General features: G+C 31.8%; 1 protein-coding gene and 1 long non-coding RNA gene across 5 annotated transcripts; both read right to left on the bottom strand.

Annotated features, from left to right (window-relative positions):
• Positions 1-571: 571 nt before the first annotated feature.
• Positions 572-9,675, bottom strand: LOC132283841 (transcription factor BIM2-like). 4 transcript variants are annotated; one of them, XM_059785867.1, is made up of 8 exons: positions 9,531-9,675; positions 9,279-9,399; positions 9,061-9,157; positions 5,514-5,598; positions 5,332-5,427; positions 3,950-4,371; positions 1,941-2,070; positions 572-1,032 (listed from the first exon to the last, which is right to left on the bottom strand). In XM_059785867.1, the coding sequence occupies exons 2-8, from the start codon at positions 9,367-9,369 to the stop codon at positions 922-924; spliced, it is 1,032 nt and encodes a 343-aa protein (XP_059641850.1). In that variant the 5' UTR covers positions 9,370-9,399; positions 9,531-9,675; the 3' UTR covers positions 572-921. The 4 variants fall into 4 exon arrangements, with proteins under 4 accessions (XP_059641850.1, XP_059641851.1, XP_059641852.1 ...); XM_059785868.1 differs by having other exon boundaries at positions 5,529-5,598; XM_059785869.1 differs by lacking the exons at positions 9,061-9,157; positions 9,279-9,399; positions 9,531-9,675 and adding exons at positions 6,799-6,871; positions 6,968-7,757.
• A 2,395-nt stretch (positions 9,676-12,070) lies between these two features.
• Positions 12,071-21,307, bottom strand: LOC132284431 (uncharacterized). Its single transcript, XR_009472269.1, has 3 exons — positions 20,953-21,307; positions 19,153-19,209; positions 12,071-13,671 (listed from the first exon to the last, which is right to left on the bottom strand). It is a non-coding gene; the product is annotated as an uncharacterized LOC132284431 (long non-coding RNA).
• Positions 21,308-27,242: the final 5,935 nt, after the last annotated feature.

Raw genomic sequence — 27,242 nt, 5'->3', positions numbered from 1 at the left:
TAAAGTACTTTTTTAAGGCATACTACAAGGTTTCCAAATTAAAATTTCTTGAATAACTTTTGAATCAAACAAAATTAAATAGTTGAATTACTGAATTAAATTTTCTAATACAGGTACACTAGAAAGTAGAAAGCCTTTAGCAAATTTTTCATGCAATTTTGCACTTCTTTGGGGTAATAATATTTTTAAATTATGTACGGTAGCATGAAATTGAAATAAATCTAGTTCAAATGCCATTAAAATTCCTACCTAAAATTTGAGCCCAAAGTTTTAAAACAAATGCATCTAAAGAAGGTTGATGACACTCGGCGCAGTCTCCTGTTTTCAGATCAAATGCAGCTACAAAAGGTAGCTACTCACTGTGGTATACTTTTTCATATGGGAGATAAGTTTGGCGAAGTTTCACTTAACTGGCCAACCACCATTTAATCTTTTTGCAAACAATTTGCCCTTTTTTATTTTTTGTTCAAATTTTCCTAACAAAAGCATCATATTCAAAAACCTAAATTCCGCCTAAGATTGAGAAATTGCACCAGGCAATTCCAAATTATAATAGAAGTTTGACAGAAAATATGACTGGCAGCACACACAAACATGTAATAGATACGTAGAAGAAATATACAAAAGATTACATCAGACTGAGCAACAAAACAAGAGAGGAGCACAAGCAGCTTCATTTTCTGCAATGACACCTTTGGAAACCAAAGAGCAGCTTCTCAATATTTACATGGAAGCCTCTATCTGAGATAAAAGTACAAATATGATATATGACAGCTTCTACTAGGAGTATATAAACATCCCAGCAAATCAAGAGGGAAAATATACCCCAACAAGAATGATAACAACACATGGAATGAAACCTAAAAAATAGGAACAAAATGGGGGAAAATATCAGAAGCAAAAGGGGTATGATAATGCATGCTAAATCTGTTCCCTTCTAAGCCTTTTGTGAGCTTTATCAGAATCCTCGCCACTGCTCCCAACCCCATAATGCGCCATTGCTTGATCGTCAGGAGATAAGTTATTATGATCCTGTATACACAATAAATCAAAATTAAAATCAAATTAGAAAAAAGGAAAAAAAAAATTATAGACAACTATGTAGCTATATATATATATATATATATTAACTGCAGATGAAACTACTAATAGTTGTGCAGAAAGAAAAAAAAAAAAAAAAAAAAACTTATAAAAGAGTCGCAAGAGAGAAAAGGAAGAGAGGGGGGGGAGGGGGGGGATTTTCAATTTCTTCGTCAACCTCTACCCAATCCTGGCGGTGAAATTTATTTCCATAACACTGGCAAACAATATTTTCTACCAAGCCAAAGGAATTGACATAACAATCTGCTTAAGAACCTCCAAACCCCTCTACCTTCCCCCATGAAGTACCCGAAGGGATTAGTTCCCGCTCACAAAGGGGTTGGAGACATCCACCATTGCCCAAAAAAAAAAAAAAAAAGGAAAAAGGTAAACAATTGTGTAGCAACATTAGCAATATTGTATTTACAAGTAGTGTTGGAGGTTATGTGTATTAATTCCATAATAAGGTGTGGACATACACATCACTTGGCTGATGGAATCAAGAACGCCAATGTTCATAATATGATTAAGAGGTTTTATCTTTACTTGATTGCACATATGGGCTTCCAGGCTATAGGGAGAAAGTGGATGACACTTGGTATTGATTTTAGTACAGCCATACACGATTTAATTCAATAAAGCATTGTCCTAACCATTGTGAATTACACAAAAATGCATGGCCAAGAGTGTGTTTAAGTTGTTACATGACTCTCCTGTTTGAGGAAAGGAAAACTGCTGTGAGGTGGAGGGCACATCCAGAAGTGGCAAACTTCTTATGTATAATACAAGAGGCTTTAGAAAAGGTAGTTGAAAAATACAGATGGGGCTTGAAATAATAAATAAAAGATTATTAAGGAAACCTTCGTATTGGACATTGTAGCGGTAAGTCCACTATTTGCTCGTTTTCCAATATCAAGTTGTACCGAGATGCTTGCTTGCGACAAATCCACCCCAGAAGATTGCAGCGCATGGGTCAGGGTATTCAACAACCTGATAAAGAGCAAAATGATAGTATGAGCATCCAATTTCAAAAAGGAAATCTATGTGCTCAAATTGGAAATATTGCTAGTTTAATTTTGGTTTAAGGAATTTCAGAATTAAAGGGAAGTAAAGCAACTAGGTGTCAAGCTACGAAATATAATGAGAACCCATTATAGAAATACCGGTCCAACATAACCCTATGATAATCATGTTGCATGAAAGTTAAGACACTAAAAGAATCAGAATTAGATAATGGAAAAAAGAAAAAGATAAATGATGAGCGCCTTAAGTTGCATATGTTAGCGGCCTTAGTGAAGTTTATATAGGTTGTTTTGATAATTTATTCTTGTTCTTATCATTTTTAGGTCGTAACCCCAAAAATGCAGTCAATTACGTTGACTCCGGGCCTTTGATGATGCTTCTATGGATTTAGAAGCATAGCAGCGCTTTAGAATCGATTCGGGACTAAAGGAGCAAGGTTATTGGATTTCTCAGCAAAGGGCTTGAGCGCAGCCTTTTGGCGCTCAAGCACTTTCAGGGCAGTGAAGCAGTTGAGTTCAAGAATAAGTCCGCTCTAGCCTTTTCTCTTGGACATCTTTCATCATTAAATTTAGTTTACTTTTATTTTTAAATTTCATTGCAATTATAAATAGACGACACAAATCAACTCTTTCTTCTATAATTAAACCGGAAATATTCTTATACTTAGCAAGATAACCAACACAGTCCCCGTGGTTCGACACCCTCAATATAGCCATATCCTACTAGGATTCATTCTATTGCGAGTGGTTTTATTATTGGTAAAACATAAGGCACATCAATAAACCAAATATGGATCGCTAGCATCATGCAATATCACATAAGCCTCAAATCCAAAATGAATATGGCAAGAGAACCACAATTTTTAAGACATTTGATATTAGAGAGAGCTTTCACCTATAAGCATCTAGTTGGCGGCATTAACAGTTAATTACATCTATAACAAATGAAATTCTCACATGAACCCTCCTTTTAACTTTGGAAGTAGCATTCAAAGAACAAGAAGAGCAGCATGTTTGACACCCACATGATGAAAGATCAACACAAAAAAAAAAACCCCACCACCAACAAGAAGGCTTTGCCGATCATATCGTAGCACAAACATTTTTTCAGATTATATAACCATTAGAAGACCAAGGGTTGCTTTCACTTGTTGTCTTCTCTTTCATGATAAGCTTTCATCATTAGTTAATTTGAGGAATAGAGGTATGTGTACTGTTCCTGTGTGTCACCTCTGCTATGCTGTAGCAGACCGCAGAGAATACCTCTTTGCGAGGTCTGGTCCTGGCTTGTTGGTTTATTCTATTGGAATATGCAGTTTAGTTCATTTGATCAAATGGTGAACATGTTCTTAAATTTTCAAGGTTCAAACCTTCAAACTAAGATCACTAATTGAGTTTTCTCCACTTCAATCTGGAATATTTGGAGTGAAGGGAATAGTAGACTACATGATGGGAAGATCAGAATTGCAGAAGAAGTTGCCAAGCAAATCTGTTGGGAGGTTCTTGATATCTCAGGTCTTTAGCTTATGGACTTGTCCTCAATGTTTCTCTTATGATGCTATGTTGTCTTGTTATTTAAGGGTCCATACTTTCTCGTATTGGACTTGGTTTTCTTTTTGTAATCAGTGGGGGTACCGCCCTAATCCTTGTACTGGTACCCCCCTCACTTATTAAGTCTTGTACTATATTGTTCATTTATATATGCTTTCCAACTTTCCCAGGGAAAAAAAAATATATATATATAACCATTAGAAATGAATTCAACCCTTCAAACTTAAATCATTAACAATCAAATATTGCAATATGTGTGACAAAATTCTCCAAAAGTTAATGCAGATGACACTCACCCTTGAGAGTAAGCATTTGAAATGCTAGCTTCTCCACTTTCAAGTTTCAGTTCCTCCTGTTCATTGAGAGTATAGCTAGGAACAGCACTTTCAGTTGTACATGGCCTACCCTGCCAAAATTGGGCTTGTGACTGGGAAGCCAAGTGCTCGGCATCAGAAATAGATCCCTGACAAGGTTGTGTGGGCATGTCCAAGAGAACATTTGGCTGCAATGGCATATTAACTGGAATTGCTTGGGTTGCTGCCGCAGGGGCATTATCTGTTGCTTTGTATAAAGCGGCTGCACTCAAGTCCGATTCTACAGAGTTTTGTGCATCAGTGAGCATTGCTGGGGTAATGACAATATTGTCCTCATTTCCAAAGCCATTTTTTATGAGTTGAGATTGATCGAGAAAACTTTCTACAGGCCCACGACTGTTTCTCTGTTTGCAAACAGATGAAAAATTATTAAATTTCCCTCGGAAAAGCAAGATGTGAATCCATACACTCAGAATCCTATAACTCCGATTTACAAGAAGTAAAATAGCTTGAAAAATCAAACTAAAACTATCCATAAACAAAATAATGTCTGTCTAAAGTGGCAAGGAGGAGTTCAAATGAGAAGAAAAAGAGTACCCATGGTGAATTTTTCAGACACATGCCATTACATCGCATGATCATATTTCATTCCAATTGGCAAGCATTCATTTGCAAACAAGCAAGTTTGAGGGTAAAAGAAAATGCACAAAGCCCAATTGCATCCAAGTTTTTAAAGTGCAGTTCACCACTACAGTTTAAACACCAAATGAAATGCATCTCAAACATTTATAAATCGATTAATTAAAAAAAAAAAAATACTAAGAACAAACCCCTTAAAGAAGTGCAATGGGAATACGATCAAAATTCTGCTAATTTATTGGACAAAAATCAATTACTGAAATGATCATATAACCAAACAACCATGCAGAATAAAAGAATAGAGGAGGTCATATCCAATCTACAATTCTAAATGGAGACACCTGGAACTCTAAAAGTCAATATCCAAAATGAAGAAAAATACATAGCCTACTCACACAACATTTATATCATAAAAGAAAAGAAATTAGATCCAGCGACTGAAACTCATAAAAAAGGAAAAAGGACATATACATATAATATACAAGTTGCTAGATGTCAATATTAATTCAAAAAACGGTCTTAAACTTGGTTTCATACCTAACTGACAAAAAGGCATGAAAATTTTCTTGAGGTCCAAAACCAAGAGCCCTCACACACCATAAACAAACAGAAAGCGCCAAATAGGAACAAATGAACATTGCTATGCCAACAGAATCAAAATTTCCATATTATAACATACAGCTCCACACAAACACACACACGCAAGTGACATAATAGGATTTTACCCATGGCATCAATTTTGAGGGCTCTTGACTCCAACTTTGGTATGATCCCTCGTACATATTTAATTTCTCCTGTAAGAACTGAATGTACTGTATAACCTGCAAATGATATACATTTCTTCAATTCATTTCACGAAATAAAATAATTGCACAGAATACTTAAATAATATAATATAATCAGTTACAATGAAATGGTGAACCTCTAACAAGAATGAAGCTTTATCTCTCTTCTGATCATTTTGAGGTATAAGATCCCTCAACATCTGAAATCTGCATCACATTCAATATTTGTCAACTTCATGCAGAACTACGTTCACAAAAACTGCATATGGGGAAGAGCAAGAAGTATTCAAACATTTATCATAGGATAGAGTTTCTATCTAAAAACCAATCACTTGTAACTCAAACCCACTCAGACAGGTACTGTCAAAAATTAAAGTGTGATCACTGCGAAACCAGGTAAAGATAGCAGCAAAACTAATAAAAAATGTGATCAAAATGATGCAGCTGCATGTAACACCAAACACTCTTAAAAGTCACATTCGCCTCGAGTTTTTTTGAAAAGTAAACAGCTTAAAAGATGAAAGCGAAGACATGTAATGTTCTTACTAACAATTAAGGGAGCACCTTGAATGTGCGTAGCCACCACCAACCAATTGAATCAATTTGCAATATATCAATTTCCAGAATACAAGAGCCAACTATACCCTTCTGCCATAAGCTTTTTTTTCTTTTTCATTTCTCATTTTTGGGTAGTGGTAGAATTAAGAATAAAATAATGAGATAAAGGATTCTCAAATTAGAAAAAAAAAAAAAAGAAAAGGGTAAGGTGAAATACATATTTAGTAAATAAAGGAACAAAAAAAAACACATATCCCATCACATGGTGTTCTATCAAGGCAGCTCAAAATCATCAATGAATCCTGCAACTTTGGCACCCCACTCTTATAAAAAATGTGTGCCGCACTCAAATTAGGTGTTGTTTGATAAAAATGAAAATTAAGTAATGAAAATTTTAAGATCTAAATTTTAAGTGCTAAAATTATAAGTGGTAATTGCAAATTGAGAGTTTTTTAATAATTATTTTTGGCTTTTAAATGATCAGCATTCAGTAATAAGTGATGTCATTGTCACTTTATTTTTTTTTTCTTTTTAAGCAGTTCTTATTTTTTAAGTGATATTTAAATTGCATTATCAAACACACCTGATTGGATAAGCAATTAATCTGTTTAGAATTAAATGTTGAATTGTATTATTAAAAGGCAACTTATCCATAAAACAGAATACTCATAAATTTATAAACATCAATGGTTTCCTTGTTTATATAAGAAATGCGCCAAAACTACCCCAAAGCCACCACTAAGACATGCAATAGCACTAGAAGCCAAAGTTCATAGAAAAAGTCCAAGATGTAGATTTGATTGGCTTGGTGAAAACCAAAGTGATGGTAGAAAGGCAACCAAAAATTACCAGATGCTTGGGAAGGATTGTAGTAAGCCATTACTGTGGAGAATGACACAGGGAGTGGTGGAATTAGGCAGATCTGGAATATGACACTGAAATTAATTAGATACAGAGATCTAATCAGGATAACCACCCAAAAAACACTTGAATAATGTAAATTTCCATAATGCAATACCTCTACTCCTAAAGCTCTATAGAGAAAAGGTGTTCCTGAGTCTGAATCAACATCAAAATCGAAAAGCCAACTATCCCATTCTCAAAATTAAAAAGGAAAAAATGAACCAAATAGGTAAGGTAAGGTACATTTTTAATAATAAACATAAAAAAAGAGCAACAAAAAGAAACATCTACATTTCCCATTACATGGAGTCTATCGAGCAAATAACAATCATCAATTAATCTTGCAACGTGAACACCACATGCTTCACGATATATAGTCCGCTCCAACGTTATTCTTGCAAGATATCTATAAAACAGACTACTCATGATTTAAAAACATCAAAAGCTTCCTTGATTATATTAAGAATGTGTCAAAACTCATTATGTATTAACCTTGCACAGAGAGCCCCACCTTTAGTCTCTATAGCCTTCTCAAAGCAACAAAATTCTAGCTCTTTAAGAATAATTGACTGCCTATCAATCACTAGAAATCAAGGTTAAAGGAATTCCCCTTGAATGAATGTGAAATAGAAGCCTTAAGGAAACTGGTAAATAACTTTGTATATGATTGTTTCCTTGAACCCAGAGGAATTTTCAAAGGAATGTTTCCTTGAAGCCAGAGGAATTTTCAAAGGATGGATGTGCCATTTTTTCCTTATGAACCACATAACGGCTTTATATCCAAGCAAACACTTCCACCTTTGTTGAAAAATTCCCAAACTCATTGTGGAAGGAAGGTTTTTTCCCGCCACTTTCTTAGAATAAGACCAAATGCACAGAGAGATCTTGTCATTTCTTCTCTCTTTAAAAAAAAAAAAAAATCCAAATGAATTTGTAAGAGGGACACGAAGAGAAAGTAGGCGTAGAATTGGCTTCAAAAAAAGCATGTGCATGAAGAAACACCATTGGATGCAAATGCCCAAATTCAATTGTCTTCAAATTAAGTAGAAACATAACATTATTGAGCATTTACTAAGTGTTATGATTCAGACATTTAAGTTTCTCCTAAAGATAAACTCCCACGAAGGCCAAGTGGGTAACAGGACAAAATTGAACAATACAAGATTTCAGACGGCAACAAGGATAACGAAGTCAAGAATAGAATGGACTCCTCAACACCAAATATCAATCTAAAAGTGACTCCTACGGATTCCATATAATATCTAATGGACAAATGAAAGAGGTGAGAGGCTTAAACTTTGTGAATGCCATTCCACAGTACTCTTCAAGTTTCAATAATTTGCATGATTAGCATCAATCCAATTATGCAGATACCATATGCATGCTTGCAACACCTCGTAGCAATATGTTCAGTTCCTCTTAAATCACCAAAATTCACCAATTATTATTTCTGACTATCCACACAATGACCAGTAAAAAGACCTCTAGACAACTTAAGGTGCTGCCAACCAGATCATATTTCTTTGAGCCACCCCTGTTCAGAGGAGGCGTTTCCTTTCAAATGACAACTCCCTCTTCCTGCTACAAGGGCAGCCGGATAAGTACCTACTGCTTCGCTGGTAGGCCCCACTTAGCTTAGGGGGCATTGTCCCTCAGTTCTTACCAATCGCCAGTGTGTAATGGAAACGTTGCTAGCTTAAATTCAGTTGAATAAAAGTATTGTTGATTCCCTCTGGCCTCTGCTGTCCAGAAAATCAGTATACCATCATGCGATGGGGAAGAAGTGTAAAAGGGTAGATTGAATTAAGGTGAATCTAGCTCTTAAAAAAAAAATTATATCCCATATGGCTAGTCTTCTCTTAACTCCAAGAGGACCTACTTTTTTTCTTCATTTTTTTTACTTTTCTTCTTTTAGGAAGGTAAGACATACTCACACATTAATGGGACATTAGGACTCAACCCTCAACCTTTCATTTGAAAAGAGGAGGAAATATAACTTGGATAAAGCCTTGTAGTAGAGGCCCCGAATTTCCCCTAAAGAATATCTTAAGATATTTGATAACAGAGTCACCTATGTGACACTCATAAAATAAACACACATTCCAATTATGAAGCTTTTAATCAAATTATGGCATATCATCCCTCTTCCCCAAAGAAAAAAAATAATAATAAATAAAGAAAATTAAATAAAAGGTCTATCATGCTTGCCTCTCATTAATCTTGCTTCTTCTGCGCTGCTCTGTCTCGGAATGCTTCGAACGAAGAGTGTTCGTCTTTTGATCAGCGGTCTTCCCATCTACTCTTACTGTTAATTACAAAATTATAACAATAAAATAAAGATTTATATATATGCGTGTGTTCACATATACTCACAGAGAAAGGGTGTTAAAACTCTGAGTACAAGACAGAAGATCCCAATGGCATACCTTTTTGAGAAGAGCCATCGATTGTCCTCGAATCGAATTCCTCGTCATCATCTTCTTCCTCTTCGTGGCGATTTTTCACAGTTCTCACCATTTCCTTAGAACTTCAAGTCTTCAATGATGACTAAGTCCAAATACGAAGCAAGAAAATGATTTAAATGAGAAATGAATGATAAAGACAGTAATAAAGTATGTCGCATAAAAATAGATATATTATATATAAATATATATAGACAGACACAGAAAGAGACTAACTTGGGGTATGCGAGAAAGATTAAGGTGTACGGGTTGGTTAAAGAATCCGGCGATGGCGCTCCGGCAATAAGCAGACAACTTCTCCAGGAATCGGAAAATAGAATTGTACACTTGTGCAGATATAAAACCCTAGACAACGCATTCCCAAACTAAATACTGACGAGAATAATGGTGACTGCTAACGTGCGCACGCTAAGTGACAGCCATTAAGCTGACTCCTTGTTTGGTAGTGATCTGGTAGATAGGGTGGTACTGAATTTTTATGTGAATGAATTTTAACTAGGGGCCGCTCTTTGAGGGTAAATTTTTTTTTTTTTTATGTGAATGAATTTTCATTTAGGCTTCAGTGTAAAATTTTGTATGTGAATGAATTTTTATTTAGGCTATGTTTCTTTGAGCGCAAAACAATATTTTTCACATAAAAATTCAATAGAAAATATATTTTGCGCTCGAAAAAACATAACCTAAATAAAAATTCATTTACATACAAAATTTTACCCTGAAGCCTAAATGAAAATTCATTCACATAAAAAAAATTTACCGTTAAAGGGTGGACCCTAGTGAAAATTCATTCACATTAAAATTCAGTACCACCCCATCTACCAGATCACTACCAAATAAGGAGTCAATTTAATGGCAGTCACTTAGCGTGCGCACCTTAGCAGTCACCATTATTCTCGTTAAAATATTTTACACTCAAACAAACAAAACTTTCTCACATAAAAATTCAATAAAAAAAATATTTTGCGCTCAAAGAAACATAGCCTAAATATATATTTTTTGTATTTGGTTTTCATAAAATATTTACGAAGAAATTTTCAAAAAAATTTAACAAAAATATCTTACGTATTAATTTTCGATTTATTTTACATGTTCCGTCTAATGAACTCGTCATTAACCTCGATCTAGGTCTTTACCAAACACCAAAAAAGTAAAAATAAAAAAATATATATTTTACCTGAAAAAGGAAACATCAAAACACACGTACTCTTGTTTTGTTTGAGCCTAAAATAATTTTTAAAAATAATTTTTTTTTTTAATTTTTTAGTATTTGATTATCGTAAAATATTTATAAAGGAAAAAAAATTTAAAACTTAACAAAAATAATTTATTCATAAATTTTCAGTAAGCTATTTTACACATCACCGATGGACTCGATCTCAACTTCGATCTAATCATTTGCCATGAAAAATAAATATAAAAATATATATATTTTACTTGAAAAAAAAAAAAAAAAAATTATTCTCCCAAAAAAATATTTTCCGTAAAAACAAACAAATTTTAGTTTTTTTTTTTTTTTTTTTTTTTTTTTTTTACCAATTTTCATTAGTTTTGATAATTTAATGATATAGTACTTTTTGACAAGATAAAAAGAATAATAATAATAATTTGATCCACTAAATCATACCGATAAAACTTCTTTCAAGTCATACCCATAAAACTTCTTTTAAGGCAGGTAAGTTAACTTCTTTAATTTATCGAATTCCCAAAAATTATTTGTACACATCTTTCATATAAAAAGAAAAATTTGAAAATATAAATGTGAGTCAGAACAGTTGCATCATTCTTACCATTAATTAGAGTTCTACCAACCCAAAAACAAGTATGCAACCGGGTAGGCTAACATTTTTTTCTCTTACTTGTTTGAAAAGTATCCATTTTTTAAGAAAATTTTAATTTTCAGTTCATTAATAATTAAATATTAAATCTTTCACAATTTTTTTGAACTTCTTTAGCAGCCTTTGCATGTATCACTTAATCAAGTCACAAAATCGCACCCTTTTATGTGTATTACAATTGAAAACAAAAGCAAAACAAGTACACAAAAATACAAAAGAGCAAATTAGAACACTTTTAATGGAAAAAATACCAATATCTAACATTTCAATTTTTATTTTTATTTTCGTAATTGATACTCACACATACATGCCACTGAGACTTTTTGAAAAATCGGGAACCACTAGCCCATTGATAACATTTCAATTTTTACAACTTCAGCATGTGCTTCTAGTGGCCGAGTGTTACAAGGGGTCATTTGTCTCACATCGGATCCGGATAGAAAAGTGATTAGGTATAATGAGTGAGTACGCAACACTACCCAACAGCTTGAACTTTTGAATAAATAGACAAATGCACACCCCGTTACAGTTTGTATCAAAGTCAAACTCAATCCTTGATCCGGTGGCACGCCAAGCGCCCGACCCGAAAGGCATCCTAGTGAATTACCCCGAGTAGACAAGGTGACCAGACCGCAACGAGAGCATTGCGAGTTTGGCTGAGGAAGAATGTTACCGGGGATCATTTGTCCCGCATCGGACCCAGATAGGAAAGTAATTGAATATAAATGGGTAGATATGCAGCGCATCGGACCCAGATAGGAAAGTAATTGGATATAAATGGATAAATATGCAGCACTACCTAACAATTTGAGCTTACAATTTGAGTTTTTAGGTAAATGGACAAGACCCACGCATTACACCAAGTCACCAACAATGCGGTCAATTTTTTGACAAACAATAAATAGAAACATATCACCGCTAAACATTCATACATCATTCTGCATATAAATATATGAATAATTACAAACAGTAAAGACCGTCACTAATTCACAATTAATCATTGGGCCATTAGCCCAACTGCATAACTCAACATATTTCAATTTATATGCTCAACGCTAAAGCATCCCAGTGTGACCAAGAATCACCATCTGCATAAAATTTCCTTTAATAAAGTCTGTTTCTTTGGCCACGACAAATTCATTATGCTAGCAAAAATTACAAAAGACCAACACTAATAAAATCATGATATAAAACTAAAACAAAAAGAATAAAATGACTACATACCCAACAAAGTACATGTTAGCAAATGGTTTCTTCAATTCACTTAGACAAGAGCTACATATGGTGACACTACCAATCTAGTCCTCACAGCTATCTTCAAGTTGGGGTTTTCGTATACCACTTCGATCTCAGCTGACCAAAAGACAAGTCACTTCACAAGTAGCAAAAAGTAAAATCTAAAAAAGCATTAGTCTACACCTTTGCTTGGTTGCCTATGGAAGCTAAAAAAGCATCAAGGAAAAAGGAAAAAGGAAAAAGGAAAAAGGAAAGCTCAGAACACCATAGATGAAGCCATGGTAATACATGTAAAATAACAAAACAAGCCTTTTAGCTCAGAACACCATAGATGAAGCAATGGTAACACATGTAAAATAACAAAACAAACCTTTTCAAATATTACACACTAAACCGCATGCACCAAGGTAAAATTGTTTAGGTGGCAGGGTAAGGGCCGTAAGGCTAGTGCTTGTTTTATTGTGTGTTTATACGACTCTTGATGGTATATAGCCTATATGGTGCAAAATGAAGTGATTTTCTTTTAAAATTCCAAATCTGTTAACAATCATTCTAGCTAGATGAACATAACCATGCATGTGTGGACAGTTTGGTCTGTGTTGCAAAACTTGCTTGCGCGCACACACTTAATTAAGCTCACCGCTCACTAAGTGTTTGCTTCAGTAGGTTCTTGAAGAAAAAATTTACAAACTCCACCGGAGGCATGGTAAGACACGGGAAAAGATAAGGTGATAAAAGGAATACACATTACCCTCTCCTTTCCCAATAATCTAGTATTAAAATTTGTACATAGCTCAAATTTTTAGACAATTGGGGGATGCGATTGCAATAATTTCAGAATTTAAATATATATGTGATTTTTATTTTCCCTTGTAATAAATACTGCAATCCAGATGTGATCATGTGACTAATACCAGTGGTAAAAAAACAAAAAAAGAACTTGCCCGCAGATAGGGTTTCATGAAACCCATAAGTTGTTCTCTTGAATTATCTTGAAAATAAGCCTTCAACCTGAAAAGAAACAGAGTTGGTGAAAGTACCAGTCTGATAATGCAATGAACCTTGGAACAGCTTGTGTAAAGATAATGCACTAAGCCCAGAATATGCAGAATTACCTCATGAAATGGAACAGTAAGTGAAGAATGAATTACAAAGGGAAAAAAAAAAAAGAAAAAAAAACAGAAGAAGAAATAAAGGACAGAGCAGACCACAGCCTTTGCAAGAAACACTTCAAAGCACAACCATTAGGGGGGTTCTGTAACACTGCCAAGCCTTTGCATGTAACCCTACAAAGCAGAAATTCAAAAATTTTATACCATATAAATGTTAGAGACTATAGATAATAACCTAATTACTTCCAAGAAATCAAAAGAGAGGAATGAAAAAGAAAGTATTCATGGTTCACGTCCAACTGAACAACAGGCACTCTAAAGTGTTCAGACTTGGTAATACATTAAACCAACGAAACTATCTCCAAGGTCGTGACTACGAGGAAACTAAACATGGAAAGAAAGAAGATTCATGATCTTCCAGGACATTCTAAAATAATCAATGATGTGTAAGAGGAAAGCTTTCAAACTAGAACATCAATTGTGTGTGTGTGTGTGTATTGTTCAGGTGCATATAATTTAACAGAAACAAGAGCATTACAACGCCTCCAAAGGAGGTTACACCGTCCAACCAAAAAACAAATAAATCTAGGAAAGTCCACAGTCCAATACCTTCTTTACCAAACAACAAAGCCTAGAATGCCAATACCCTCTTTAACAAACAACATAACTTAGAAAACTGCCAAGACCTCCTCCAGATGGAGTGGGCAAATGATGCAGCAATAACTATACTTAAAATCAACCAGTAATACTGCCCTCAAGCTCATCAATGTTCATCAGAAATATTTATGAAAAAAAATGTTCATCCAAGATTAAGAATCGCTGCCAAATTCACAACATTGTTGCATGAAATTCTTACAATCAACACAAATAAATAAATGAAAACAGCAATGATAACAAATAGGAAAAAAAGACACTTCTTCACTTGAAAGGCAAGAATATTAAATGAATTAGTCATCAAGATAGTAGAAAAATCACGCTAAGTTAATTTCAGTGGCAGGTTAATTTAGGGAACGATAACTCAATCAGAGAAAAAGTGAAGTATGATATATCACAACTTTAACATTCAGGAGTACTGCAGGTAACAATGAAGGTTTTTGTGTGTACATAGCTTAGTCAAAGAGTTAATCAAACTTTTGACTCTAAGATATGTTCACCATGCAAAAGACTACTATGATCAATTTTACACGAGTAACATATTTCCTCTTTGTTCCACCTGAAGTGTACGTAAGTTTTTAATTCACAAATTACCATAACAGAGTATCATTCGCATTAGAAGAAATATGAATAAGCAATCTTTTAATATGGATCAGGAAGATGATAAATTGCTGCTATAACACAGATTATTATGAACAAACCCATGACATTAAAATTCCAAATATTAGTTTATGAATCAACAATGGTTGCTTTCTAGTTTCTAAGGATATATTATTCAGAAAATTCAGTAAAATATAACATTAATTTATTCAGCAAATCTATGATAAGCGGTAAGCTGAAAAAAGAAAAAAAAAATGTGAGCGTGTGTCATTATTTAAAACAGCAAATCCAAGTACCGTTTGGCTTCTAACTAGGTATAGACAAACCTAATGAGACTTTTATGCAGACATGTAGAGATGGATTCTCTAATTTCTGTAAAAACACATCAAGCAGTGGTCCAATGTCTTGGAACCCTTACAAGACAAACTAACAAGCAAAAACGGCACTCTAACAGCTTTAGCTTATAAATACTTAAAAAGCAAAAGATTGATCAGTTAGAGATTCTTTAGCTCTTCCAAAAGCCTGTCTACTGGAATTGCATTACAAACAAGCAGAATAACTAAGTGCCTGTAAACACCAAAAAGAGAGTTCAAGAAAAAAATTCACAGGAGGAAAGAACAAAAAAAATAGATAGTTGGATTTTCTCTTCTGTTTTCAACTAATCACAGGATATAGTCCAATAAAATTATGAAGTCAAGCCACACAAAAGGCTCTTTAACTTTCAGCAAGTTCATCAATGTGACTGCAAAAACAAGGGAAAAAGTAAAGAAAAACCAACAGCTACTCAAAGAGTGAAACACAAAAAAATAAAAATAAAAAACAATCCATTGCACTGCCGGAAAAATAAAAACCGAGAATAAAAAGAAAATATAGCGGAGACGGGATTTGAACCCGTGATCTCAAGGTGATGACCTTGCAAGCAACCTAATTGCTCTACTCCGCACTGAAGAGAAAAACTGAGAACTAATAGACAAACATGGATTGAATGTGCCCCTCTACTATTCTGATGATAAGCAACGAGAAAAAACAAATCCATGAAATTTAAATTTTCAAAATCAATCATTGGAATCTAATAACCCTAGTTTCCCCCCTGTAACCCTAGTCGCCTTCAATGCAGTGATAATACACCTTGAAATCTTTTATATATAAAAAATTGATTGCTTATAAATGAATTCTTATTGATTACACAAGGTGATGAATAATGCAACTTCAAATTTAACTTTTAAAGGTTGTAAATAAAAACCTTTGCAATCAGATGAATTTATTGAGAATACATTGATAAATTATTAAAATATATATAATATATAGATTAAGGAATATTAAAAACTAAATAGAGCAGCAAAAAGAGAAACATGGATGAAGGATCCATGAATTTTCATAACAAAAGGGTGGAAAAGAAAATATAGATGAAGGAAGATTAAGAACTAAGCAGAGCAGTAAAAATGGAAAGATGGAGAAATAATACCACATATACGGTTTCACATCTTTCAAAACGTAGATAAGCACAAACCAAGATAAATTGACTGCTACCTCCCACAACTGCCCCAACAGCAACATGACATTTACCAAACCCTACATATCTTTGTTGAGAACATGCGGTAAAAAATTGGTGGATTTGGGCTCGGCAGAGCAAGGTATTGAGTAGTTTTCTAATATCATGGTATAAGGTGTCATCGGTTATTCTAACAACCTACTCCTATCTGTCTTCACACTCCTCACTGTCAAAATAATTGAATTCAGTTAGCTCGGTAATAACTTTAGTTGCCAAAAATAAATAAATCTGAGACATGTAACTGTCATACTGTTGGGAGACAAAGATCTCATAAAACGTACTCTTATGAGTGGAAAAAACCAAGCTAGCAACTATCAAATACTAAGGTTGAGCCCCGTTAGTGTGATAGGGAACTTGAGGTAAGATCATTAGGAACCCAAATTAATCAACACCAAAACAAAATTAATGTTATCAAGGTATCAAAGTTCATGTCATTAGAAAACCAAGTTTCTCTTTGCATACCAAATGCACACATGGATTCAAAACTGCTTGAACTTTCAAGAAAGGTCCAGCTCTAATAATACCAAGCTCCACTACACCACCTGCAAACCTGAACTGGAACATCGACCAAAGACGAAAACTACAAATTTGTGATTATTGGACAAATAGTATCAGCGATATAGGTAAAAACATGTCTCAACCAGAGAAACATACAATACTGCAGGGACTTTCCAGTTGGGCCAACAAGACATGATCCTCTTAGCTTAAGTAGATTATGTTGTACAATATTATACACGTAAAATAAACATGATTTCAGTCAATAAATCATTTTGCACATATCCCGATAAATTGAAGTGTAAGAGTAGGAAAGCTAGAGTAACGAAGTGCAACAGTATTATTGTTAAATGTAAATTGCCAAGAAAGTAATGTGTCATTGCTGGGCTGTAACGGGCCGAGCAAAGCCGAGTACTAGGCTGTTTGAGCTCGGCTCGGCTTTCACAAGAGTGTGTTTGAGCTCTGCTTGAACAAAGTTTGCGACCAATCAAGCCAAGCTTGAAGCTCATTATTGCAACTGTGTATCACACGCTTCATATTGTACATACACACATATATTGGAGTACAGATTCAGAAGAAATACAACATATCATACATATATATAAATATATATATATATATTACACAAGTGTAATTTTTTTAAAAAAAATTATTCCATAGATTTTCTAGAGAAAATTTAGCTTTCTACGGGCTGTCGGTCATTGTATACACATTATGTGCGAAAGAGATAGAGATTGGTAGAAGGTAAAATTAGCTTTGGATGGCAGTCGTTGAAGAGAGAGAAACACGTTGTAGAAGAAGAGAGACACTTTCAGATGAAGAGCTTTCTTCAGTTACTGCATGCCGCAATGTGAAGAAAAATAGATGGGGAGGTTAGATTAGGGTTTGGCATATATATATATGTGTGTGGGCTTAAGAGTTTATTTGTGTATGGGCCTCAATTGGGCTAAGAGTTAAGTTTAATTTTAATTCTATTTAAATGGGCTTTCGATATAACCTAAATGGGTTGGGTATATATTAATATATCAATTCTCATTATTATTATTTTTAATATGTATATTTATATAATTACTTATGTTAGCAAACATGTTCACGAGCTTTGTTCACAAACAAACGAGCCAAGTAGATATATCCTAAATGGGTTGGGTATATATTAATATATAGATTCTCATTATTATTATAATTATAATAATTATTATTTATATAATTACTTATGTTAGCAAACATGTTCACGAGCTTTGTTCACAAACAAACGAGCCAAGTAGGGGATTGTTTGAGTTTGGCTCGTTTATTAATAGAGCTTCAAAATCATGTTTGAGCTTGGTTCGTTAACTAAATAAACGAACACGAACCGAGCTCTTAATGAGCCGAACTCGAGCAGTTTGTCGGAAGCTTGGTTCAGTTATAGACCTAGTCATTGCAAGGTATTTGACAGCTTAAATATTATTTGCAAGGACTTGTTACATTTATTACTGTGTGGCCACTAAAATGAGCTAAGAAATTCAATTTCTTAACAAAGAATAAGAACATGCTACTTTAAACTAATGAGGTAGCGAAATGTTATGTGCTCAGTTTATCTAAATGGCATTGTTCCTTCACACCCTACACAAACACCACCAAAGCTTACAATCACATCCCCCCGAAAAAACATGAAATTTACAAGTATTAGTTGATTCTCAGAATTTTAATCTTACGAAAAGCCAGAAACCCAAGAAACTTGTATCATTATTTGTTAGGTGGGGAAATAAAAGAATAACAAAATTCAAACAAGAATACTACAAGAGGCTCACTACACACATATAGGCTAAATTTTTTTTACCCAAGCCCTTCTAGGTGTTGGAGACTAACTATCCCAATTTACCCAACCCTAGAAGAGTAAAAGAGAAATTGTAAAACTTAAAAATACCTGTTTTCGATCACAAAACAGCAACACAGAAAAACATGTGTAGCAACGTCACACGATGTCACAAATAGCCTAAGGTGGCTGTCACACAAGTAGCAAGGCTGCTGAAAGGTGTGGAAAGGTGTTGGCTCTGATACCAAGTAGAAATGTAAAAATAAGAAAAAGGAGAGAATTGTGTAAAGGCTCGAATAAGTCAAGCTGAGGTTGATATCCTTGAGGGGGAGTGTCGGAAATCATATCTATAAGTTGATTCGATGATTGTGGCAGAGAGCAAAAATGAAAAGAATATTGATAGAGTGCCCAATAATTTAGAGGTTATGATCTGGAGATCCATTGGCCTACGTTCAGAAGCACTGCAATTACAAACAGTGCAAGTTTTCCTACACGATCACATTTAGCAAATATAGATGCATATTAAGAATGTTCAAGTAAACTCTTAAAGGAAGCATACCTCCTTCACGACATTACTGGACTCAGAAATGGGCTCAACTCTCTGCACAAGTACACCCTGCAGAAACCAGAAATTGTGGAGAAATTTTGTGAGAGAAATAATAAGTAGATAAAATTCATGTTGAGCTTCCTGTGAGAGCAATACATTAACTAAGGCAGTCTAAACTTACTCAAGGCAAACGAAATACTGGATGAATCACATTACATAAATAAATATACAAAGGCAAGGATGATGATGATGAATCATTTTTCGACACAAAATCTTAAATCTCAACTACTTAGGGTTAATAACAAATTGTTACTTTCGCTATCAGTTCTAAATCCACATATTCCTAGTAAGTTTCATCTTTATTCACGACGTCAATCCACAACTGTCGTACTTTTCGGTATCTTGTCTGTTGTACTTGCTTCAACTTGAATCCAATCACACCAGAAGGTTCACTCTGGCCTACCCAAACAATTGCTATTGGAACATTGCACCTCCACTCTGTAATGATTTCACTTGATGGTTAAGAACCCATCCACAACTGCTCAATTTTCAGCACGCAACTGGAACTCCATTACTGAGAAATCTGTATGTATATATATATATAAATCCTGAGGCAATCCTGCAGGAGTAACCAGCAGGCAAGCATATAGAAGGCCATCATTTAATCTAGGACTTGAACCATGATACATTTCAGTACAGGATTTAGATGGTTCGCAGTTTAAAACATGACTAGCAGGGTACATCAAATTGGACATTTTACAACTTATTGTTCTTCTCTATTATGATAAATTGTCATTTTGGACCTCCTCTTGGCAAAATGACTTCCTTTGGACCACTACAACCTCAACTGAACCCAGTTCCTCCTCTCTAATTCCATAACCTCTTTCCCCAGTTTTCAACTCTTCCTTCCATATCCAACTCCCCCCTACCTTTCCTTCCAAACATCCAGCCCTCCGACCTACTAGCAAATACTGTCACCCCACACCAAAACACATACGGTAGCAACTAACAAAAGAATTGAAATTACACCAAGAGTACAAATGAAGTACCCATAATTTGACCTACAATGATGCCAAAAATATAGATTGCAAATGATAACAATCTATGATAGTATGTTGTAACAAAATATATATATATATATTCAACAAAGGACCTTTTTGCTTCTAACTAGATATAGACAAACCTCGTTAGAGGGAACTTTTAAGCAGCCACATTTCTGTAATAACGCAAAAAGGCAAGGGAAACCTGGAAATTTATACATAAATGTTTGTTTGGGATAATTTCATGCCAATTAGCAAGATTATGCTCAAAAAAATATTTAAATCTTGTTAGTGAGTGCAATAAATAAAAAATATATATAAGTGCCGACATCTAGTGCAGAAAACATCAGGAAAAGTGAGATGAGCAGACAGATTTTGGAAGTGCTATCGTGAAAGTGCCAACCTGTTTCCCGGCATTAAAATCTCTATTAAGTGGGTTGCGTATCGACATAAATTTATATAAATAAATTTATATAAAGAATAATAGTCGATCAAACCGGGCATAAATCATATCAGTCGAATAGGATCTATACATGTATATAGATAGATACAAACATGTTCGAAGAACCAACCATACAAACATGTTACCACTGAAAATTCTTAGCAAAAATAAGATAAAATAAAATAAAAAAATCAACCGAAAAATCTTAAACTAATCGAAGCAAACGAAATTATAAGAACTGGACAAACAAATATTCATGTTCAGATTTGTGTGCACGTGTATATATATATAGAGAGAGAGAGATATATAGAGAAGAAGGGGAACACTAACCAAGCCTCGCTGGTGAGGTGGGGTTTGATCATCTGCTTGCAATTAGGGTTAGGGTTAGGGTTTTAGTGAAAAGATGATGGTCTGGCACACAAGATATAGCAAACCTCGCATAAATCATAAACAATCAAATAGAAAAGCAAGAAAAAGAAACACAGAGGAACGACGATTGGGTCTATGGAACTTAACGAAGAGGCGTTTGGAGAGAAAGAATAACAAGATGCGCGGCGGCGATCGCCATTGAAGCAAACCCTAAGGACAGAGTTTGAAGAGGAGAAAGAGTGCATGGCAAGAGAGCAGCGACCAGAGACACCCGAACATCGAGGGGCAAGACCATATTCGAGTTCTACAAATCGGAGGCCCATTTCTCCCTCGTCAAAAGCCAGGAAGCAACTAATTTTAAGCTAATATGGGTACGGAACGGTATTTAAATATACAAGGAAAAGGTGCGCGTAATTAATGTTTGGTAATTTATCGAATTTTATATATATATATATTTTAATTGTTTACATATTAATTAATAAATTTTTATTTTATATTTGAGTTTTATAGAATTTTTTTTTAATAATAGTATAAGTAATTTGAATTTTATTACGTAATTTTATTAGGTAATTTTTAGAATTTTTTAGAAACTTTTTTTAAAAAAACTCTTTTTATATTAATTAATAAATATTTTTTTATATTTTGTGTTAGAATTTTAAAGAAAATAGATTTATTAGGTAATTTGTAATTTGAATTTTATTAGATAATTTGAAAATGGTGATTAATTTTATTAGTTAATTTTTAGAATTTTATAGAAACTAGTTTCATAAACACTTTTTATATCAATTAATAGATATTTTATAGTTTTATAAAAACTCTTTTTATAAAAATTATTTTTATATTAATTAATAAATTTATTGTTTTTTCATATTTTGTGTAGAGTTCTATAGAAACTCTTTTAATAATAGTATAGATTTTTTTATACTAATTAATAAATATTTTATAGTTTTACAGAAACCCTTTTTATAAAAACTATTTTTATAATTTGAATTTTATTAGGTAATTTGTAATTTGAATTCTATTAGGTAATTTGAAAATGGTGATATTTTTGTATATTTTGTGTTAAAATTTTATAGACACTCTTTGAATAATAGTACAGATTTATTAAGTAATTTTTAATTTGAATTTTATTAGATAATTTGAAAGTGTTGATTGATTTTATTAGTTAATTTTTAAAGTTTTATAGAAACTCTTTTTATAGTAATTAATAAATATTTTTTAATAAATGTTTTATATTAATTAATAATTATTTTATAGTTTTATAGAAACTCTTTTTATAAAAACTATTATTAAAATTTAAATTTTATTATGTAATTTGTTTTTATATATTGTGTTAGAGTTTTATAGAAATTAGATTTATTAGGTAATTTGTAATTTGAATTTTATTAGGTAATTTGAAAATTGTGATTGATTTTATTTGGTAATTTTTAGAGTTTTATAGAAACTATTTTTATAAACTCTTTTTTTAAAAACTCTTTTTATATCAATTAATAAATATTTTATATTAATTAATAAATATTTTATAGTTTTATAGAAACTCTTTTTATATTAATTAATAAATATTTTTTTATATTTTGTGTTAGAGTTTTATAGAAACTCTTTTAATAATAGTATAGATTTTTTTATACTAATTAATTTTTTATAATTTTTTGAGTTTTATTTAAACTATTTTTATATTAATTAATAAATATTTTATAGTTTTATCGAAACACTTTTTATAAAAACTATTTTTGTAATTTGAATTTTATTAAGTAATTTGTAATTTAAATTTTATTAAATAATTTGAAAGTGGTGATTGATTTCATCAGGTAAATTTTAGAGTTTTATAGAAACTTTTTTTATAAAATTATTTTTATGTTAATTAATAAATATTTTTTTATAAAATTATTTTTATGTTAATTAATAAATATTTTTTATATTTTGCGTTTCAGTTTTATAGAAACTCTTTTAATAATAGTATAGATTTCTTAGGTAATTTGTAATTTGAATTTTATTTGGTAATTTGAAAGCGGTGGTTTATTTTATTAGGTAATTTTTAGAGTTTTATAAAAACTATTTTTATATTAATTGATAAATAACTCTTTTTATATAAACTATTTTTATATTAATTAATAAATATTATAAAACTTTTAAAAATATTTTTTTATATTTTTTGTTACAGTTTTATAGAAACTCTTTTAACAATAGTTTAGATATATTAGTTAATTTTGAAAGTGGTGATTTATTTTTTTAGGTAATTTTTAGAATTTTATAAAATCTATTTTTATATTAATTCATAAATAACTCTTTTTATAAAAACTATTTTTATATTAATTAATAATTATTATAAAACTCTTTTTATAAAAACTCTCTATAGAACTAAAGTATTCAACAGTATTGCCTGATAAATTTTTTTGTTTTTTTTTTTATTTTTGCAAAAGGAACACCGTGTATTTTTTATATTTTGTGTTTCAGTTTTATAGAAACTCTTTTAATAATAGTATATATTTATTAGGTAATTTATAATTTAAATTTTTTAAGGTAATTTGAAAGTGGTGGTTTATTTTAATTGGTAATTTTTAGAGTTTTATAAAAATATTTTTATATTAATTCATAAATAACTCTTTTTATATAAACTATTTTTTGTATTAATTAATAAATATTATAAAACTCTTAAAAATATTTTTTTATATTTTGTGTTATAGTTTTATAGAAACTTTTTTAATAATAGAATAGATTTATTAGGTAATTTGAATATTAGGTAATTTGAAAGTGGTGATGTATTTTTTTAGGTAATTTTTAGAGTTTTATAAAATCTATTTTTATATTAATTCATAAATAACTCTTTTTATAAAGACTATTTTTATATTAATTAATAAACATTATAAAACTCTTTATAGAACTAAAGTATTTAATAGTATACAGTTTTTCTTTGTTGAGTGATGTAAAGTATTCACAATTACTCGACAAAATTCAACAAGACATGAGCTTGGGATCTAAGAAATCAAAACCTTCCAAATTCTCCTTTCAGTAGCATTGGTCTCAGAGGTTTAATTATTTCACTTTTTTGTTGTTAGGCTTTCCTAACTTGGTTCCAGCATCAACTGTAAACCCTAAGTCTGAATGCAATTAATAGTCTCCCAATAAGTGTTCTTCCAATAACACAAATCACAACTATACACAATTCAAGGACATGGGGATCTAAGAAATCAAAACCTTCCAAATTCTCCTTCCAGTATCAAGTCTGAAGTTGCAATTAATAGTCTCCCAACAAGTGTTTTTCCAATAACACAAATCACAACCATACACAATTCAGGGTCCAATTGCTTGATGAAGTGGGAGTACATCTAAAAGAATAGTAGAATGGCAATATTTAGTTCAAACAATTTATGAGAATTAGGATTTCACAGGCGAGAAATTCCATCTTCAAGGCAGAGATGGTTTGATACTCCAAGTCTATGAATTTCTACACTTTTAAGTCTCTCAAGACCGATACTTTATGGAGGTTTCTAGAATTCTCAAATTTTGTCTCATTTTCTTCTTCCTCTATGCCTCTATTTATAGGCTTGATGACACGTGCCCTCTTGATTGAATTTCAAATAAAATAAAACTCTTTAAATATGTCTTTTTCTGATGTGATAGAGTTTTATTGAAAATAAATTAGGTAATTTGTGGTAGAGTTTTATTTAAATTATTTTATTTTTTTCAAATATATCCTTCCTCTAATTAGATTTCCTTTTATTATATCTATTAATAAATAATTTTTTATATTAATAATACTCATATAATTAGATTTCCTTTTATTAAAAACTCATAGATAAATAGGTAATTTGTGTTAGAGTTTTATAGAAACTCTTTAAATATATCTTTGTCTAATGTGATAAAGTTTTATCTTTTTTGATGTGATAGAGTTTTTTGAAGATAAAATAGGTAATTTGTGGTAGAGTTTTATATAAATATATTATTTTATTTTCTTCAAATATATCCTTCCTCTAATTAGATTTCCTTTTATTATATCTATTAATAAATAATTTTTTATATTAATAATACTCGTATAATTAGATTTTCTTTTATGATAAATAAGTAATTCGTGTTAGAGTTTTATGAAAACTATTTAAATATATCTTTGTCTAATAGGGTTTTATTGAAAATAAAAATAGGTAATTTGTGGTAGACTTATTATTGTCTAATTAGATTTTATTTTATTTTATAGAAACTCTTAGATTTATTATGTAATTTGTAATTTGAATTTTATTAGGTAATTTGAATTTTATTAAGTAATTTTTAGAGTTTTATATCAATTAATAAATATTTTTTTTATATTAATAAATAAATACTGAAATACTGAAACACTTAAACACTTTGCACATTTAATAATTTGAATTTTATTAAGTAATTTTAAGAGTTTTATATCAATTAATAAATATTTTTTTATATTAATAAATAAATACTGAAATACTAAAACACTTAAATACTTTGCACATTTAATAATAGTATAGATGTGATAATGCTTTCTTTTTAAGCTACGGAGTATTACAGATATAGCTTTGTTTTTAAGCTAATATTTCGAATTAATTTTTTCTCTAAATACTTTATTAACTGAGAAGATATTACTGGACGACAATTAACTAACAAAAATAAAAACTGCGGAGTAATATTTTAATACCGCTAGTTATATACAAGAAAAGTATTAACTGTTGAGTAATATTTTAATACCGCTAGTTATATACTAAGAAAAGTATTAACTTGAGTAATATTTTAATACGGAAGGAGTTTTATTATTGAAGTATTTATTTTTATTTTTGTACGCTAATTATATACTAAGGGTCATTTGGTCCAATAATATTTTCTCTATCTCTCAAAGTGTTAACTACTAAGTAATATTTTAATACGAATACTAATTATATATAATATACTAAGGGCCTTTTGGTTCAATAATATCTTCTTTCCCTTTCCAAGTGGATGGTAATGATTAGGGATGGCAATGGGGCGGAGTTGGGATGGAGTTGGCTAAACCCTATTCCGCTCCATTAAAAAATTCGTCATACCAACTCCGTTCCAACTCCGAGACGGGTTTCTAATTGGTATACCATCCCCGCCCCAATTTCGGCAGACAAAATATCAACTCCGTCCCGCATACTCCGTTTAATTGCGGTAAAGTTGAAACTGTTGAATTAATTCCTGGACTTAGGATGGTTTATAATTGGTATACCATCCTCGCCCCAATTTCGGCAGACAAAATACCAACTCCGCCTTGCATACTCCGTTTAATTGCGGTAAAGTTGAAACTGTTGAATTAATTCCTGGACTTAGAATAGAATACTAAGATATTGAACGTGCGCAATTGTAGAATTTTAGTAAGTAGTGATTCTAGCGAATATTTAGTCAAAATATATTAATGGACACTTAAATTAAATATATATTATATATATATAATCTGGGTTGGGGCGGGGGCGGGGCTGGGGTGGGGGCATCACTAAATCCGCCCCCGCCCCCGCCCCAAACCCGCTTCGGGTTTTCAATTCTTTTACCATATTCGTTCCAAACCCATTTATGGAGCTACCAAATCTGCTCCATTAGGAGCGGAGCGGGGCAAAAACCTAGCGGGTTGGAGGAAATTGCCATCCCTAGTAATGATATACTTAAACAAGTAAGTATAAAATGGTCTATTTTTTTAGTTCAAGTGATATGTAATTATATGAGTAATTGATATAAATTATTCATATTATTTAACAATAGGAATATGAATAATTTATACATACTTTTTGAATTAATATATACAATATTTTTAAACTTTCTTTTATTTTAGGGCTAAATTATTTCAAATTAGAAGTTTATAGATAATTATTACTCCGTATATTGAATTGTGTATAAAATAAGGATATAAAAATTACATGCAAATCACATGCGGCTCCTATATTGAAAACATAATGGATAAGATGAATAACAAATATTTGGGATTGGACATTAATTACATTTAAATCTAGCTTCTTTTATGTACACATGTCGCTAGTGGCATTATAAGTATTTTACATGTTTTCTCCTTTTTTAAAAAAGATTTATTTTTGGTTATTTTTTTTTCGTGTTCCTTTATTTGTATTATTATGTATATAATATACACGCTAATTTGGGTTCTAATTGCTGATTAAATTAAATTTTTTTTCTTATTTTTTAACTATTTCTTCTATCAATTGTTTGCATCTTCGTAATTTATCTTCTCCAAACCTTTGTTTAATGCTTTCTTCCAATATTGTTTTCATGGATAATAGTGG

Source organism: Cornus florida, unplaced genomic scaffold (assembly GCF_030987335.1).
Source record: "Cornus florida cultivar Cherokee Brave unplaced genomic scaffold, ASM3098733v1 CherokeeBrave_3.0.0_Hap2_Chr11, whole genome shotgun sequence".
NCBI lineage: Eukaryota > Viridiplantae > Streptophyta > Magnoliopsida > Cornales > Cornaceae > Cornus > Cornus florida.
Note: the sequence above shows the minus strand (reverse complement) of the source record. Positions and strands in the feature narration are given on the sequence as shown.

What these genes read in the sequence shown, in the direction of transcription:
- LOC132283841 (XM_059785867.1), bottom strand. Translation starts at nt 9,369, where the DNA reads ATGGTGAGAACTGTGAAAAATCGCCACGAAGAGGAAGAAGATGATGAC. An exon ending in CGATGGCTCTTCTCAAAAAG is followed by an intron (nt 9,158 to 9,278) that starts GTATGCCATTGG and finishes TGTAATTAACAG; the next exon opens with TAAGAGTAGATGGGAAGACC. An exon ending in CTACAATGTCCAATACGAAG is followed by an intron (nt 1,033 to 1,940) that starts GTTTCCTTAATA and finishes TTGTGTATACAG; the next exon opens with GATCATAATAACTTATCTCC.